Genomic DNA, 14999 nt, shown 5'->3' on the forward strand with positions numbered 1-14999 from the left:
AGAAGCGCTTTCAGATGCCTCGAAGACATGATTAAGACCCTATATCAAATGCAAGGATTGTTACTAACGCATTTCAAATTCCTCTTTTGGGAGGCCATTCTGGTGTTGGTTTGGAGGCTGGGGTGCCCTACCAGGATGACCCGGCCCCAGTCTCTATTTTTTCCCTCCTCGTTTTCCTCCAGCTGCCCCAGTTTCCTGGTCATCAGCTGGATTTCTATTTATCTGGTGTTATGGAGGCAACATAATGCCATCCACTGACTGGAACCGTTATTCTAAGTTCATTAGAAAATGTATGAAGAATCAACATTCCAAACCCACGTCACATGAAAGTAGCAAACAGAAAACAGCCCTTGTATTGTGTGTAGAGACTTGTTCTCTTGTAGACAGTGATATCAACAACAACAAGAAAATTACATTTGTATAGCGCCTTTTAGCTGGTTAGACTCCAGCAGTACCCCAAAGCACACTCTGGGCCCCCAAGCCTTGGCTCTTGCCAACCTGCGCCGAATACTTTCCAGAATTGGGAAAGCAGGATGCATCCCTCCGGGGAGAGAGTGATCATTTCAAACAAAGACTTCCCCGGCTTTGCAAGCCATAGTTGCAAGATCGATTTTTGCCCCCACCTTCCTGTCACCCCCCCTCCCTTTCAGTGAAGCAGATTGCAATGGGTGAAACAGGCTATTGTATCAGCTTCTCCATTTTGCATTTCATCCATAAAAGATACAGTCACTATACTTTACAGTAAATTCTGTGAAACGCTTTGAGATGTCTCGAAGATGTGATAAGGCACTGTATCAAATGCAAAGATGATTATTATTGTTATTTCCCCTGACCACTAATGCACGTCATATTTATTGTTGATTGCTTTCCAATGCAGAAGCAGCTTCTTTGCTGTGACGGCAGATGGCAGAATACAGTATTGTTCTACCAACACATCGGGCAGTTTTCAGTTTTTAGTTGAGAAAGCCGGCTAGTGTAAGGTGGCTGCTATTTTTTATGTGCTGTTGGCAATTTGTGCAATTAAGCTGCTGAACAAAAGAAAGCAGACAGATGCCCCTGACACCCAGCATTCAGCCTATGTACTTTCCCTGCTCTCTGACACTGGCTTCATGTGGCCTGTGTATATATAGCTCAAATCCCTGCTGCCTATGAATATAACATTGACTGATTTACCCCTCCCCCCAGTATAAGAATTCAAAATTAGGCAAGATGCCAAGATTTCTTTCAGAAATGGCAGCTGATCAGTTGACAACAGGAAACTGATCAGCAAATTTCGTCCATTTATGCATTTTCTTGAATCCTTTATCCCCTTTGCCTTATTTACGCAAAACGTTTCAATCTTGTAACTGCGGTTAACCTGGAGTAAATAGAGCCACTGAAGTCAGTGTGGGTGTGTCAGAGTGGGAGCTGTCCAAAGTTCTGTTGCATAAGGCCTGTGATATTGTGCTGAACAGACTCCTTATCTCCATCGTGGATAGAAAACCTATTTACAAACAGCTGCTGCAAGGCATTGTGAAACTGGCTGGTCGCCTTGGCTTGGGGTATGCCAGGCGGGAGCAGCAGTGGAGTCTGGGTACCGCGTGGATGGAATCTGGATTATCAGTAGTTTGTGTGCATTTTACAATCTGTCCTCTGTGGAGCCGAGTCTTAATGTGACAAACGTGGAGTCACCCTGGAAGAGAGACAGTCATCTCCCCCATGGCCATTTTTAACTCATGTTTATTCTCATTGGTTTTCTCCTCTCCTGATTTATATTGAACGCTGAAAAAGTACAAATTTATTGGGGGGAGTGATGAATATCGAAGAGATACTGTATTTTTGTTCAAGAAAAATGACTTCTGATACATATTGCCCAGTCCCAAACATAAATAACTTTCAACTTCACTTTTCATACATTATATCTGCTGATATAATGCAGCTGAAACATCCATAAATTGAATCTACTGATCTAATACAGCCATAACATTATATTTACTGATCTAATGTAGTTGTGACATCTATGCTTTGTATCTACTGAAAAATACAGCTGTAATTTCCATACATTATATCTACTGATACAGTTTAATAAAGTACTCCACTAACTCCATTTTTCTTAGTGATCAAACTTCAAGATCTTCAATGTCCCCTGTGAATCCCTTCCTGTCCTAGTACCTCCTTATATCTCTTCTCACTGCTCTATTCACCCCCTTAGCTCAGCTAATTCGAGTTGCCTCACATCCCCCAGCAACCATCTCCATAACCATCGGTGGTCGAGCCTTCTGTTTCTATACCCCTAACCTCTGGAATTCCCTCAATCTTTCCCCCATCTCTATCTTTAATAATAATAATAATAATTATTGCATGTGATTATAGCACCTTATCTTGTCGAGACATTTCGAAGCCATTAACAGGATGTACTGTTAAGTGGATCAATTTTTTATGGGCAAAAGTCCCTCCTTTAAAAATTACTTCTTTGACTCCATGGATGGTCACAACCTCTCTCCTTTGCTTGGTTTCTGGGCCTGACTTTTAAAGTGCGCAGTGATGTTTTGTGAAGGCTATTGTGCTCCAAGCTGGACAAGTAGCAGGAAGCTCTCAGACAGTGCTCTCAATGGCAAATTAAGTTGGTTAAACTGCAGCAATACCCCAACACTGGGGTCACCAAACCTTGGCTCTTGCCATCCTGAATTGAATAGTCTCTTTAATTAGGTAAGCAGTGGGCATCCCTCTGGGGAGAGAGTATACGTTCCATTCCAGATGTAGGAAATTTTCCAAGTGTAGTGGCATGCATCTGTGGAACTCTGTTTTGTTTGGATACTCTTTAAGCATGGTGATAAGTTTCCACATGTGTCAAACACCTATCTATTATTATTTTATGTTACAGCTGATGAAAGCAACATTAGGTCGGGAACATTATGTCCCACTCAGATATGATCACCTGTGTCCATTTCCAGTTCTATAATTTTCACTCCTGTTCCAAACGAGAAACATATCCAACTAATTTATTTAAAGAATAAATGGACATCACCTCAAAGCCTATTGTAGTCTATTCCGTGTTGTCATTGCTATATAGGGGAGAGTAGAGGTCATTTCTTTTAATGCCTAGTCTAAATGAGTCTTGTACATTTTAAGCCCACGCTGTCTGCTTTGTACTCAAAGTCGCACAATTAATGCAAATTTCTTTCTCTTGTGTAAAGAGCAGAAACCTCCACCCCACCCACCCTGCTGCTGTATGAGTTGGCAGATCACAGAGCAGACTCGCTGTTAACACTGCCAGAATCACAACAAGTACCAGAACCAGAATAGAAACACGTGTTCAGCTTTCAGCCCAAGTAATCCATCAAACTGTAACAACTGTGCTTATTTTTAGGCTCATGCTCTAACTTTCTTCCCCTCCCCTCCCTCCCCTGGGACGAGGAGTCCAATAGTGCAGGCTTCTGAACGCAATTGAAAAGCTGCGTGTGGAACTGAATTCAGGTCCAGCATTAAAAGGAAAGGGTTGTCATCTTATCCAGCCTCCCAGCACATTGCCCCACTCAGTTTGATTGGATCCAAGTCTCGTGGATTATCTCACCCACTGTCATATACAAGCTTGAATTAAAGAGAGACTAAATCTGATCAAACCTAGGAGAAAGTATAACATTCACACTGTTGCTCATGGTCGTGCTCCACCATTGTCAAGCCCTCTTGGACGCTACCCTGTGTGAGGTTGTCCCAAGTTGCTGTTATTGTTGGTCTCAGGCCCTGGCTTTGGGCTGGAGCCTGGTAGATCAAACAGTCCAGGTATGACGCTTGTGTGCTTGTAGAGAAAGTTACATCATGGACAGGACCAGTCTCCTAGAGCTTTATAAAGAAAGAAGATGAATATAAATAAACCGGGAGCTGTTCGCTGGCCTCTGGGACAGGTAGTGATAAACGGGCAGTCCAATTCATAGCTTCTTAATGCAGTTACTCTGAGGTGTGTCTGCTTCAGTGTAGTGGAATGGGTCCAGCTGATCTGGTGCCAGACTGTGATATCTGCGAAGCTAATGTTAAACCGATTGCTGTTTGTTCCTCAGCTGGTAATGTTGTCATGATGGTTGTACCTGGACTGCAGCAAACCAACATAGACAGAGGTATTTTGTTGCAGCTGCTTCTATAGTTGAAATTTGTGTTCCTTTTTCCTGGTTTTATCTGGCTCCCTTCCACATCCTGAGAACTCTTCCCATGGATTTTCCAGTTTTGACTTCCATCCTAGTTTTTCTGTGTTATTTTCCTGCCTGCAGACTCACCAATAGTGACCTGACAGCGGGATTTGTTTGTTTTTTGTGGATGGTTCATTCACCACATCAGAGTGAGTGGAAGTTGTATCACATGATTCTGAGCCCCTGGGCAGGGTCTAACCCATCTGCTTGCTATTATTCATACAGTGAGGGTTCCCATCTCACCATCTCCTGACTTTGGGGAGTCAGGAGACACAGCCTTCACTTTATCTCTTGAAACGTTTTTTTTTGTAGGAGCAGGAGTAGGCCATTCGGCCCTTCGAGCCTGCCCCGCCATTCAATCATGGCTGATCTTCTAATCTAACTCCAGCTAATAACCTGACCCTGCCTTCTCCCCATATCCCTTAATCCCTTTTGCAATAAGAAATCTATCTCAGTCTTGAATATGTTCAAGGACTGAGCGTCAACAGCCCTTTGGGGTAGTGAGTTCCATACATTCACCACCCTTTGAGTGAAGAAGTTCTTCCTCAACTCAGTGCGAAAGGGCTGGCCTCTGATTTTAAGGTTGTGACCCCTGGTTTTAGTTTCTCCAACCAGGGGAAACAATCTCCCGCTATCTACTCTCCGACCTATTATCCCCCTACCTACCTGCCCGTACCCTCCATTCCTCTGGCTCCGGTCTGCTACACATCCCCCGCCCCAACTGCCCTACCATCGGTGGCCGGGCCTTCAGCCTCTCAGCCCCTAGGCTCTGAAACTCTATCCCCCAGTGCCTTCGCCTTGCCTCCTCCTTTTCCTCCTTCAAGGCCGGTCTCAAGACCTTTCTCTTTGACCGTGCCTTCAGCTCCCCTCTCGACTCTCTACCCCCTCCTCGCTCCCTCCCTCCCTCCCTTCCCTCCCCTCACCCTGACCATTTCCCCCTTGCCCGGGTCCTGACCCAACTGTACAGCACCTTGGGACGTCCTCCCGACATGAAAGGCGCTCTATAAATGGAATCTTGTTGTTGTTGTTGTACTCTATCATGCCCTTTGATGATCTTATAGGTTTCTATAAGATCCCCTCTAATTCTTCTATATTCTAGAGAATATTGGCCTAAATTGGTCAACCTCGTAGCTCAACCCCTTCGTCCCTGGTACTAACCTAGTAAATCTACGCTGCACCCCCTCCAAGGCAAGTACATCCTTCCTTAAATGAGGAGACCAAAACTGGACACAGTATTCCAGGTGTGGTCTCACCAGGGCCCTATACAGTTGCAGCAAGACTTCCCTACTCTTATACTCTTTTCATAATGAATGCTAACATACTGTTCGCCTTCCTAATTGCTGCTGCACCTGCAGACTAACTTTCTGTGATTGGTGTACAAGGACACCCAAGTCCCTCTGGACGCTAACACATTCCAATCTCTCCCCTTCTAAAAACTAACCCGCTCTACTGTTTTTGCTACCTAGGTGGATGACTTTGCACTTCCCTAAGTTATACTTCATCTGCCACCTACCTGCCCAATCACCTAACCTATCTATGTCTCGCTGCATTTTTTTAATGTCGTCTTCTGTGTTGGCACTTCCTCCTAGTTTTGTGTCATCCGCGAATTTAGATATATTAACTTCGATGTCCTCATCAAGATCGTTGATGTAGATGGTAAATAGCTGAGGCCCAAGGACTGATCCTTGTGGCACTCCACTAGTCACATCCCGCCAATCTGAAAAGGACCCGTTTATCACTACTCTTTGTTTCCTACCCATTAACCATTCCCCAATCCACGTTAATATGCTCGCCCCAATTCCATGGGCCCTTAACTTTTGGACTAACCTTTTATGCGGCACCTTATCAAATGCCTTCTGGAAGTCCAAATAGACCACACCCACTGATTCACCCTTATCTAGTTTACTGGAAATACCCTCAAAAAACTCTATGAGATTTGTCAAACATGACTTCTTTTTTGTAAAGCTGGGTGGGTTTCTCCTCCCACCCCCACCCAGTCACCTATGGTGTACCCCAGCGCTCCATCCTTGGCCCCCTCCTCTTCCTCGTCTATATGCTCTCTCTTGGTGATGTTATCCGCAGACATGGGATAAACCTCCACATTTATGCAGATGACACACAATATCTACTTCCTCTTCAGCTGCGATTCCAGGTCCGCCGATGTTCTCACTGCTTGTCTGGCAGACATTAGGGCCTGGATGAGCGAAAACTTTCTACACCTAAATGTTGATAAGATGGAAGCCATACTCATTGGCTCCCGTCGACGTCTTCGTTCCTGTGGCTATGACCTCCTCAACCTCCCCGGCTTATCCCTCGGACTTACTGAACCAGTACACAACCTGGACGTCAGGTTTGACAGACAGCTGTCCTACTTTCCCCACATACGGTCCCTGACCAGGACCACCTTCCTCCACCTCCACCACATTGCCCGCCTTTGACCGTACCTTATCCCAGACTTAGCCGAAATACTCATCCATGCGTTCATCACCTCCTGACTCGACTTCTCAAATATCGTCTTTGTAGGTCTCCCCAGGTCCACCATGTACAAGATCCAGCTGATCCATAACTCCTCTACCCGCATATTCACCCACACTAAACTCTGCACCCCCATCACAGCAATTCTAGCCAGGCTCTATTGGCTTCCTATCGCCTATTGGATCAATTTCAAGATCCTCACTCTCATTTTCAAATCCCTTCAAGCCCTGGCACCTCCCTACCTCTCTGACCTGCTAATCCCCCAACCGACTACCTGCTGCATCTGCTCGGCTAGCTCCGCCCTCCTATATGTCCCTCGTGCTCTCCGTTCCACCAACAGTGGCTGCGCTTTCAGCCACTACGCCCTGAAACTATGGAGCAATCTTCCTCTATCCCTCTGGCTTGCCCCTTCCTTCCCCATCTTTAGGTTGCGCCTGAAGACCTTCCTGTTCGACCATGCCTATGGCAACCTCCCCCACCCCATGGCTCGGCATCATGGTCCATCACTGTCAAGCGCTCTGGGATGCTACCCTGTGTGAGGGGTGCTATATAAATGCGTTGTTGTTGTTGTTTGGGCTCTATGATGTGTTGATCACTGAAGCTTGCTATCCTTTATTTACATTTGTACCATGGGATTCTCCAAGACACTGTCCGCCCGTCGGGATAAACCTTTGTGACTTCAAAGCACCGTGTGACTGTGAGTTTCCGATTTGTCTGAGAGTATCGGAGCTGGTGCTTTGGATGCTGCCCACAATGTAATATGGGTCAAATTCAATCCCCTGCCATGGGCTACTTCACATCCACTTCTCAATGAGCTGGTTATCTGAACATAACCCTGAGTTTGGTTGTGTCTCATTGCCTTGAAGGATTTGAACTATACGATGTCCCACAGAGCGGTGAGACTTGTATCAGGGTGATCAGGGGCAGGACTGGTTCAGCACAGACTAGGGATCGAGCTTGAGAATTTCAGTGTCTGTATGGCTCAGTGTTACACTGCACAATGTCAAGGAGGAGGAGGGGCAGTGGAGCTTCCCTCATTAGTTGTAATTGTGTTTCCAATATCACATGTTACCCGATAGCAAGTTCTGTATAATGTTTAAGATTGTGCATGATGTTTAATGTGCAGTATTGAAAAGGAGAAGGGAGTTTCTCCTGGTGGCTTAGCCAACAATACCACAAAATAAAATTGTCTGTTTGTGGAACATTGCAAAGCCTAAATTGGTTGCTTGAAAATATACAGTCACTGCACTTTACAGTAAAAGCTGTAAGCATTGAGGCATCTTAACTTCTTGATAAGGTACTTTATCATATGCAAGGAATATTATTATAATCAGATTCAAAAGGAGCTTCTTGTGTGTTTTTTTNCCAGGCATTTGGACAAGCGTATTCCAATCATCGTAAAGTAGCAGAGGATGGGGAGACCCGGGAGGAGACTCTCCTGCAGGAGTCTGCGTCAAAGGAGGCGTATTATCTCAGCAAGATCATGGAGTTGCAGTCTGAGCTCAAGCAAGCCAGGACTGTGGTCACTAACGTCCAGTCCGAGAACGAGCGAGTCACCATACTGTCTCAGGATCTCAAGGAGGTAACCATGAGGGTAGGGAGGCAGATGTAGAGAGGGCTGGGAAGGCGTTGCTTGATAATAGGGTTGTATAGTGTGTTCTCAAAGTATAAATGGTGCCTCGAACCTGGAAAATCTCTGGTAGGGATGCCTAGATACGTCAAACTGACATCAAACTGACATTCCCCACCATCCCAACTCCAGTGTATGTCGTCACACTGACTGGAACAGGTTAGTAGGAGAGGATGGTTGAAGCCAGGACCCTGGACTCATTGAAAAAAGCAGGTTGATGCTGTGATGGTAGGGTGGTGGAGTGGGTCTTCAGTAAGAACGAGATAAGATGGGCTGATGGACCTTCTTCATCTAAATTTCTCTTGTGAGCAACAATAACAAGAGACATTGTTGGTGCTGAGCTAAGCTCTGTGCAGTCAGCGTGAGTGGATGTGGGTGGGTTCACTGCAGAGACTGACTTGCTTTACATCCTGAGAGGCTTTGTTTTTCCAGATTGGTTGTACCATGTAACCTTCTGTTTTTCTGACAAGTGCATTTTCAGCCTGAATGATGGTTAATGGTATTCTATGAAGTGCACTGTGCAGTGGAAAAATCAATGGCTCCTGGTTGAGCCGGGCTGTGCGGTTGGGGCTGGTGCTGCCTCTGCCAGCTTCTAATGCATTGCTTTGCTGTGTGATAGAACATTGGACACAAGTGCTTTCTCACAAAGATTGTGCCCTTTAAAAAGAGAGTGGGAAGAGTGGCACTGCACAGACTGGGAGCTGGGCACTGAGCCAGTAATTGAGCCGGGCTGTGGGGGATTGCACAGCTGATGCAGGCATATGGCAGCTTCTCTTGGACTCGTTCTTTCTGCACCTCTTGCTTGCCAGCTGTTACACCTTTGCCATCGCTCATCTAACAAGGTTCACACTGCGACTGCAATGATTGGACAGGGAAGGAACCGTCACTAGGAAGCTGCCTGGCAGCACTGCCCTTGTGCCCATTCTGGGGAACTCCTGAACTAGTCAAACATTGTAAGCATTTTACAATCAGCTCACAGCAGAAGGGTGGTACTGAACCTGAGGAGCTGAGACATGCTGCCCTAAAATCATAACCACAGAAAAAGTGAATAGCAGGAAAGCCACCAGCAAGTGTCAGTCTAGTTTTCTCAAATGCATTTCTTGCGCAACTTTTTAGGAATGGAGGAAATGCGCATCTTTCCAGAGCTGCGATGGTGTGGGCCTGTGTGTATGGCCCACTACTAAGGTGTTGTAAAGATCTTTTAAGACCTGTTTTTCAGTTGCGTGCCACAGATCACAGATGGTAGCGTGATCAGTGGGGAGCCTTTTGCTGGGTTGGGTGCCAGCACTTGATATTGTGTTGATATTGTATTGATTGGATATCAAGACATTATCTTACAGGGTGTCCACAAAGTCCTCTTACGCCCCTGTTACAAACAAGCGTTATGAGACAACAGAGGAACCGAAACAAGCTGTCTCAGATGCATTTCGCCTTGGAACTCCATCAGGTTACGGAAGATGTCACACCGACGGATCATTATCTGTCATGAAACGAATGGTGTTCACACCGATCCTTTGGATGTCTAAATATTGTACAGTTAAACACTTGTACTGAATACAGTTAGGTACTTCTAAATACAATTATCATCATTTTTCCACATGTGTCAGTAGTTGGTCAAAAAAAACATGGGGTTAACAGGTCTTTGTGGGGACACCCTGTACATGAAAGATGCTGAACAAGTGCAGGTTATTGTAACTGTGACAACCAGTTTAAGGTGGGATGATCCCTTGACAATGTAAAAGTTACACTGACTTTTCTTAAAAGTGAATGAAATCCCACTGGGGGAGCTAAAGCGGTGAGTGCTTGCTCTCTCACAAGTGGTCCTGCTTGGCACTCAGGGCCTTGCAATTCCACAGAGGAACTGGTTCATTCACAGAATCCGTGACAGTCAGCAACAGGATAGCAGGTCAAACGTAGGTCAGACAACGTTGTCTCATTTCAATTGTGAATGTGAAAGCTCGGTGTAAGCAGGGGATGGCTTGCGCTGGGCAAGTGTCACGCTTGCTGGTGGGGGAGGTGTTCTGTGTGCAGGTTACAGTAATCGCATTGTCACTAGTTACTGGTGGAAAGGATTGTGGAGCATCGATAGAGTGGACTGACCGAATGCTGACGTCTCACACAGCAATAGCTCCTGCGTTAAATTAGAGTAAGCCCTGATAGAGATCAAAGGCCCCACGAAAATGACATTGTATTATCTACGCTGAAACAAAATGGAGTAATTTCAGATTTGGGGTTTGTAGAATATTTGATTTCCTGTAACAGGTTATAACTGCTGAGCTCATCGATGAGATAATTAGACTTTGGTCCTCCCGTGTGATAACAACAACTTGCATTTGTATAGTGCCTCTCATGCAGGGTAGCGTCCCAGAGCACTTCAATATTTTGATGATGCTATTGTCAGACACCCACTGACCCTTGCAACAAGAACAACATCAACATCTTGAATTATATAGCACCTTTTATATAATTTTAAAATTTAAAAGCATTAAACAGGTATCAACTTTGAGCCATTCCTCAGATATGGCCTTTGATCAGCCGTCGTACTGGTAGATGACAGATGGTAGACTTGTCAATGGGTGTGTTGAATATCTGTGTAAACCAATGGCAAGTACAACAACCACAAGATTATATTTGTATAGCGCCTTTTAAGTCGGGAGGATGCCCCAAGGCGCTGGACAGAGTATAGCATTTCAGACCCGAACTGGGCTCAGGGAGCGAGAAGGGAGGGGAGGAGAAGGTGGGTAACCGCTGGCATGGTTGAAGATGGAAGGTTTTGAGGCGAGACTTGAAGGAGGCTAAGGAGGGGGCGAGGCGGATTGATTGGGGGATGGAATTCCAGAGGTTGGGGGCAGAGTGGCTGAAGGCTCTCCTGCCAATGGTGGGGCGGGTGGGTCGGGGGACGTGGAGCAGGCCGGAGCTGGCTGAGCGGAGGCAGAGGGCGGGTTGGTAGGGGGTTAGGAGGTCGCAGAGGTAAGGTGGGGCGAGGCCATGGAGGGCTTTGTAGGTGAGGACCAGGATCTTGAGTTGGATCCTCTGAAGGATAGGGAGCCAATCGAGTCAGGCGAGAATGGGGAGATGGGTTCGCGGAGTTTGGTGCGGGAGAGAACACGGGCTGCAGAGGTCTGGATTATTTGCAGTTGTGTTTGCGTTTGCATAGTCGAGCCTGGATGTGATGAAGGCATGAACAAGAGTTTCAGCGGCCTGAGGGGTGAGGTAGTGACGGAGTTGGGCGATGTTACGGAGGTGAGGGAAGGCAGAGCGGGTCATGGCTTGGATGTGGGGAAGAAAAGACAGTTGAGGGTTGAACAAGACACCTAAGTTCCTGAAAAATAGAGTTGGGTGTCATCCGTATACATATGGAAGTTGACCCCATGTCTGCGGATGATCTTACCAAGGGGGAGCATGTAAATATTAAAGAGGAGAGGGCCAAGAACAGAGACCTGGGGGACGCCAGACGTGACAGTGTGGGGGCTGGAGGAGAAACTGTTAGAGACAACAAAGTGGAGACGGTGAGAGAGATGGGATTCGATCCAGGCAAGGGCAGGTCCACAAAGATTAAGTAAAGAGGAGAGGCGGTGTAGGAGGATGGAGTGGTTGACAGTGTCGAAGGCGGCAAAGAGGTCGAGGAGGACAAGGAGACAGAGGGAGCCCTGATCACAGATGTTCAGAATGTCATTCGTGACTTTGACCAGGGCTGTTTCCATGCTATGGGCAGCGCGGAAGCCGGATTTGGAGGGGTTCAAAGAGGGAATGGCGCGAAAGAAAGTAGCGGAGCTGGGACGTCACGACTTGTTCCAGGACCTTGGAGAGGAATGGGAGGTTAGAGATGTGGCTGTGGCTGGAGAGTAGGGATGAGTCCAGGGAAGGTTTTTTCAGGATAGGAGTGATGACGGCTGTTTTTAGGGGGGACGGGAACTGAACCGGTGGACAAGGAGAGGTTAATGACATCGGACAGGAGAGGGGCCAGAAGATGGAGCTGGGAAATGAGAAGAGAGGAGGGGCTGGGATCGAGGGAACAGGTGGTGGGTTTAACATTGCGAACGATGGAGGTGAGGGAGGAGGGAGAGACAGGGTCGAAGGAGTATAGGAGGGAATGGGTGGGTGGGGGGAGGGGTGGGTCATGAGGATGAGGTGATGTGGGGGTGGCGGTGCACAGGGCAGAGGTGGCTGAATGTATCCCCTCGATTTTGGATTCGAGGAAGTCCAGCATCTCCTCACAGTTGGAGTTTGAGGAGAGGATGGGTGAGGCATGGAAAGGTAGACGGAGGAGACGGTTTGTGGTGGAAAAGAGAAGCCTGGAGTTGTCCTTTGCCTCCAAGATACCTTAGAGTAGAAAGAGGATTTAGCGGAGGCAAGAGCGTAGCGGTAGGTCTCGGTATGATGAAGCCAAATCTGCCAATGGACCGTTAGTTTGGATTTGGTCCGAGCACGTAACCGGCGAAGTGTGAACTAAAGTAATATTGATTTGGGCTGCTATTTCAAAAACACTTGGACATTAGGTTTGATCAAGAGGCAAGTGCAGTGATCTGGTGAAGTAACTGGTGAAGTGTGAACCAAAGTAATATTGATTTGAGCTGCTATTTCAAAGCAGTTGGACATTAGGTTTGATCAAGAGGCAAGTCCAGTGATCTCTTATTTATCTTCCCGACTTCAATGAAATTTCTCTGCTGCAGTTGTGCCCGTCACGCAACGAGAACTTTCATTACAATACCTGCAGGATGCTTCTCCGCCTTAAGACTTTATGATTTGTGCGATGGTCAGCATTTACTGAGCTCGCCAGCTGAAAGTGCTTCCAAGTTGCGTGACTGTCCCAATGCAGTCGTTCTGTGGGTAATTGCGGTGTGTGTGTGTTGCTGACAAATATAGATCAGGAAGGACTGAGGTTTGGTCACTGCTTCCGAAGCAACTTGCTGCTGCAGGAGTGCAGAGTGTTGGAGCTACGCACAGGTTGTGATGATTATGGGTATCAGTGAAGCCAGGATAGTAATCTGAATTTTCTTCCTCCCTTCTCCTCCCCACTCTCAAATGATCTTAATTAGTTTCTCTGCTCAGATGTGGAGAGGTTCACACTGTTTTTATCCTGGTGGAAGGAAAATAAGCCAGGAATGTTGGGGATTTGGTGTTGCAGGTTCACTTGCTGAGCTCTCAAGTAAGTGCTTAAGTATGTGAAGGTTCGATACTGCACAAGCTTGAGCCCAGCATGACTGATACAGAGAGTTACCAGTCTCATGCTCATGTCCTTTCCTTTGCTCTTCAAAGAGCACCATTGACAGGGAGTGAGGGGCGCGTAAGCTCTGTGTCTCTCAGTCAGGTCTTTGGATGCTGTGTGAAGCCACTCTACTCATCCTTGTGTTTATCCCACAGTTGCGCTTGGTCCTTCGGCTGGGAGATGGATGGGGATGTCAGCTGGTTTACAGTGTGGACTCTCTCTGAGCAGTGTCTCTGAGCCTTGGTTTATTTCTCACAAAGAAACCACAACTGTCAGTTGATGGGAGATCTTTCCAATCACTGCCGCTGTCTCGTTTAGTTAATTATTGCTGTTTCTGGCTGCTCTCTCTCTTTGCCTGCGGCATTCTTTACTGTTTACGCGGGCAAGTGTGTGTTTCTCTCTCTTTGGGGATTAAATCACAATTTTGCAAACAACAACTCTTGCCGGATTCTGGAAGTGCAGCATGTGGGACTGATGTGTTCCAGAGCCCAGGTCCCGGGAATCAGTGTACTGCACTTCTGGGTGCTGCCAGTATTTGCCATTTGCAAACGTGTTTGTGACAATCATGTTTTAGACCCATTAGATCTGTTGCTACGTGTGTGAGTATGTTGGTCTTTGTCACTATGTCAATCCATCTCTTTCTCTCTCTCTCTGATACTATACCCATGCATGCTTGTCTCTCTTTGTCCCTATGTCAGTCCATCTCCATTTCTCTGACATTGTATCCATGTATGCACTTCTCTCTTTGTCTCTATGTCTGTCCCTTTGTCGTTGTGTACATGTGTTTCTGCCTATATCTCCGTCAATGTATGTGCCTGTCTCATGCCATTGTGTGTCTGTCTTTCTCTCTCTTTCTCTCTCCCTCTCTCTCACTGCAGTGGTGTTCACTGTCACTGATCTACCTCGTGCTTATATTATGTTTCCTGATGTTGCAGCTGCTGTCTCTGGGACCTGTTTCTCCCTTCCCTGCCTTTAGATCATTCTTATTAAAAGCAATATATATGTATGTAGAGCCGTGTGTACCAGCCTGAATAAGAAGCTGCAAAGCCACAGAAATATCAGACTGCTGTATAAATTAGGTTGCAGGGACGAGCGACTTAAACATTCCCTGCTGACATCCAGGGGTCAGAACGTCTTTGGAAATGAATATGAAACCGGCTTTTGTCACATTGATCACAGAATAATGGAAAAAACACACACCTTCCCGGGGAGCCCTGGAGCTGGATGTGATCTGCCTGAGTTAGTCCTGCAGCTCAGAGCAGTCTGGCTCTCTGTGTGCCCTGATCAAGTTATCTAAGATGCAGCCGTACAATAGCGCAAATCTCTTAGGAGTCCCTTTTGGGAATGATTGAGTTAGTGAACACAGAGGGAGGTGTTAATCTCGTGCCATGTCAATGACTGGAGGATGTGGTCATGAGCAGTAAGAACAGCCTTTTCAATTGTGATCACAGAGCCTCAGGCTGTAGTGCTCCCTGGGAAAGCCAGGCCTGACGTGAACGCAGCTCAGTCATTGAAGGGCGAT

At 46.6% G+C, this 14999-nt stretch overlaps 1 protein-coding gene across 2 annotated transcripts in view; it reads left to right on the forward strand.

Moving 5' to 3' along the window:
• Positions 1 to 14999, forward strand: part of bicd1a (bicaudal D homolog 1a) — a 92025-nt gene that overhangs the window by 32895 nt on the left and 44131 nt on the right. For both annotated transcript variants that reach the window (XM_042335659.1, XM_007894675.2), the window contains exon 2: positions 8008 to 8220. In XM_042335659.1, coding sequence (XP_042191593.1) covers positions 8008 to 8220 — 213 coding nt within the window. The remainder of the gene's footprint in view (positions 1 to 8007; positions 8221 to 14999) is intronic.

This window comes from Callorhinchus milii, unplaced genomic scaffold (genome assembly GCF_018977255.1).
Source record: "Callorhinchus milii isolate IMCB2004 unplaced genomic scaffold, IMCB_Cmil_1.0 Scaffold5, whole genome shotgun sequence".
Lineage (NCBI taxonomy): Eukaryota > Metazoa > Chordata > Chondrichthyes > Chimaeriformes > Callorhinchidae > Callorhinchus > Callorhinchus milii.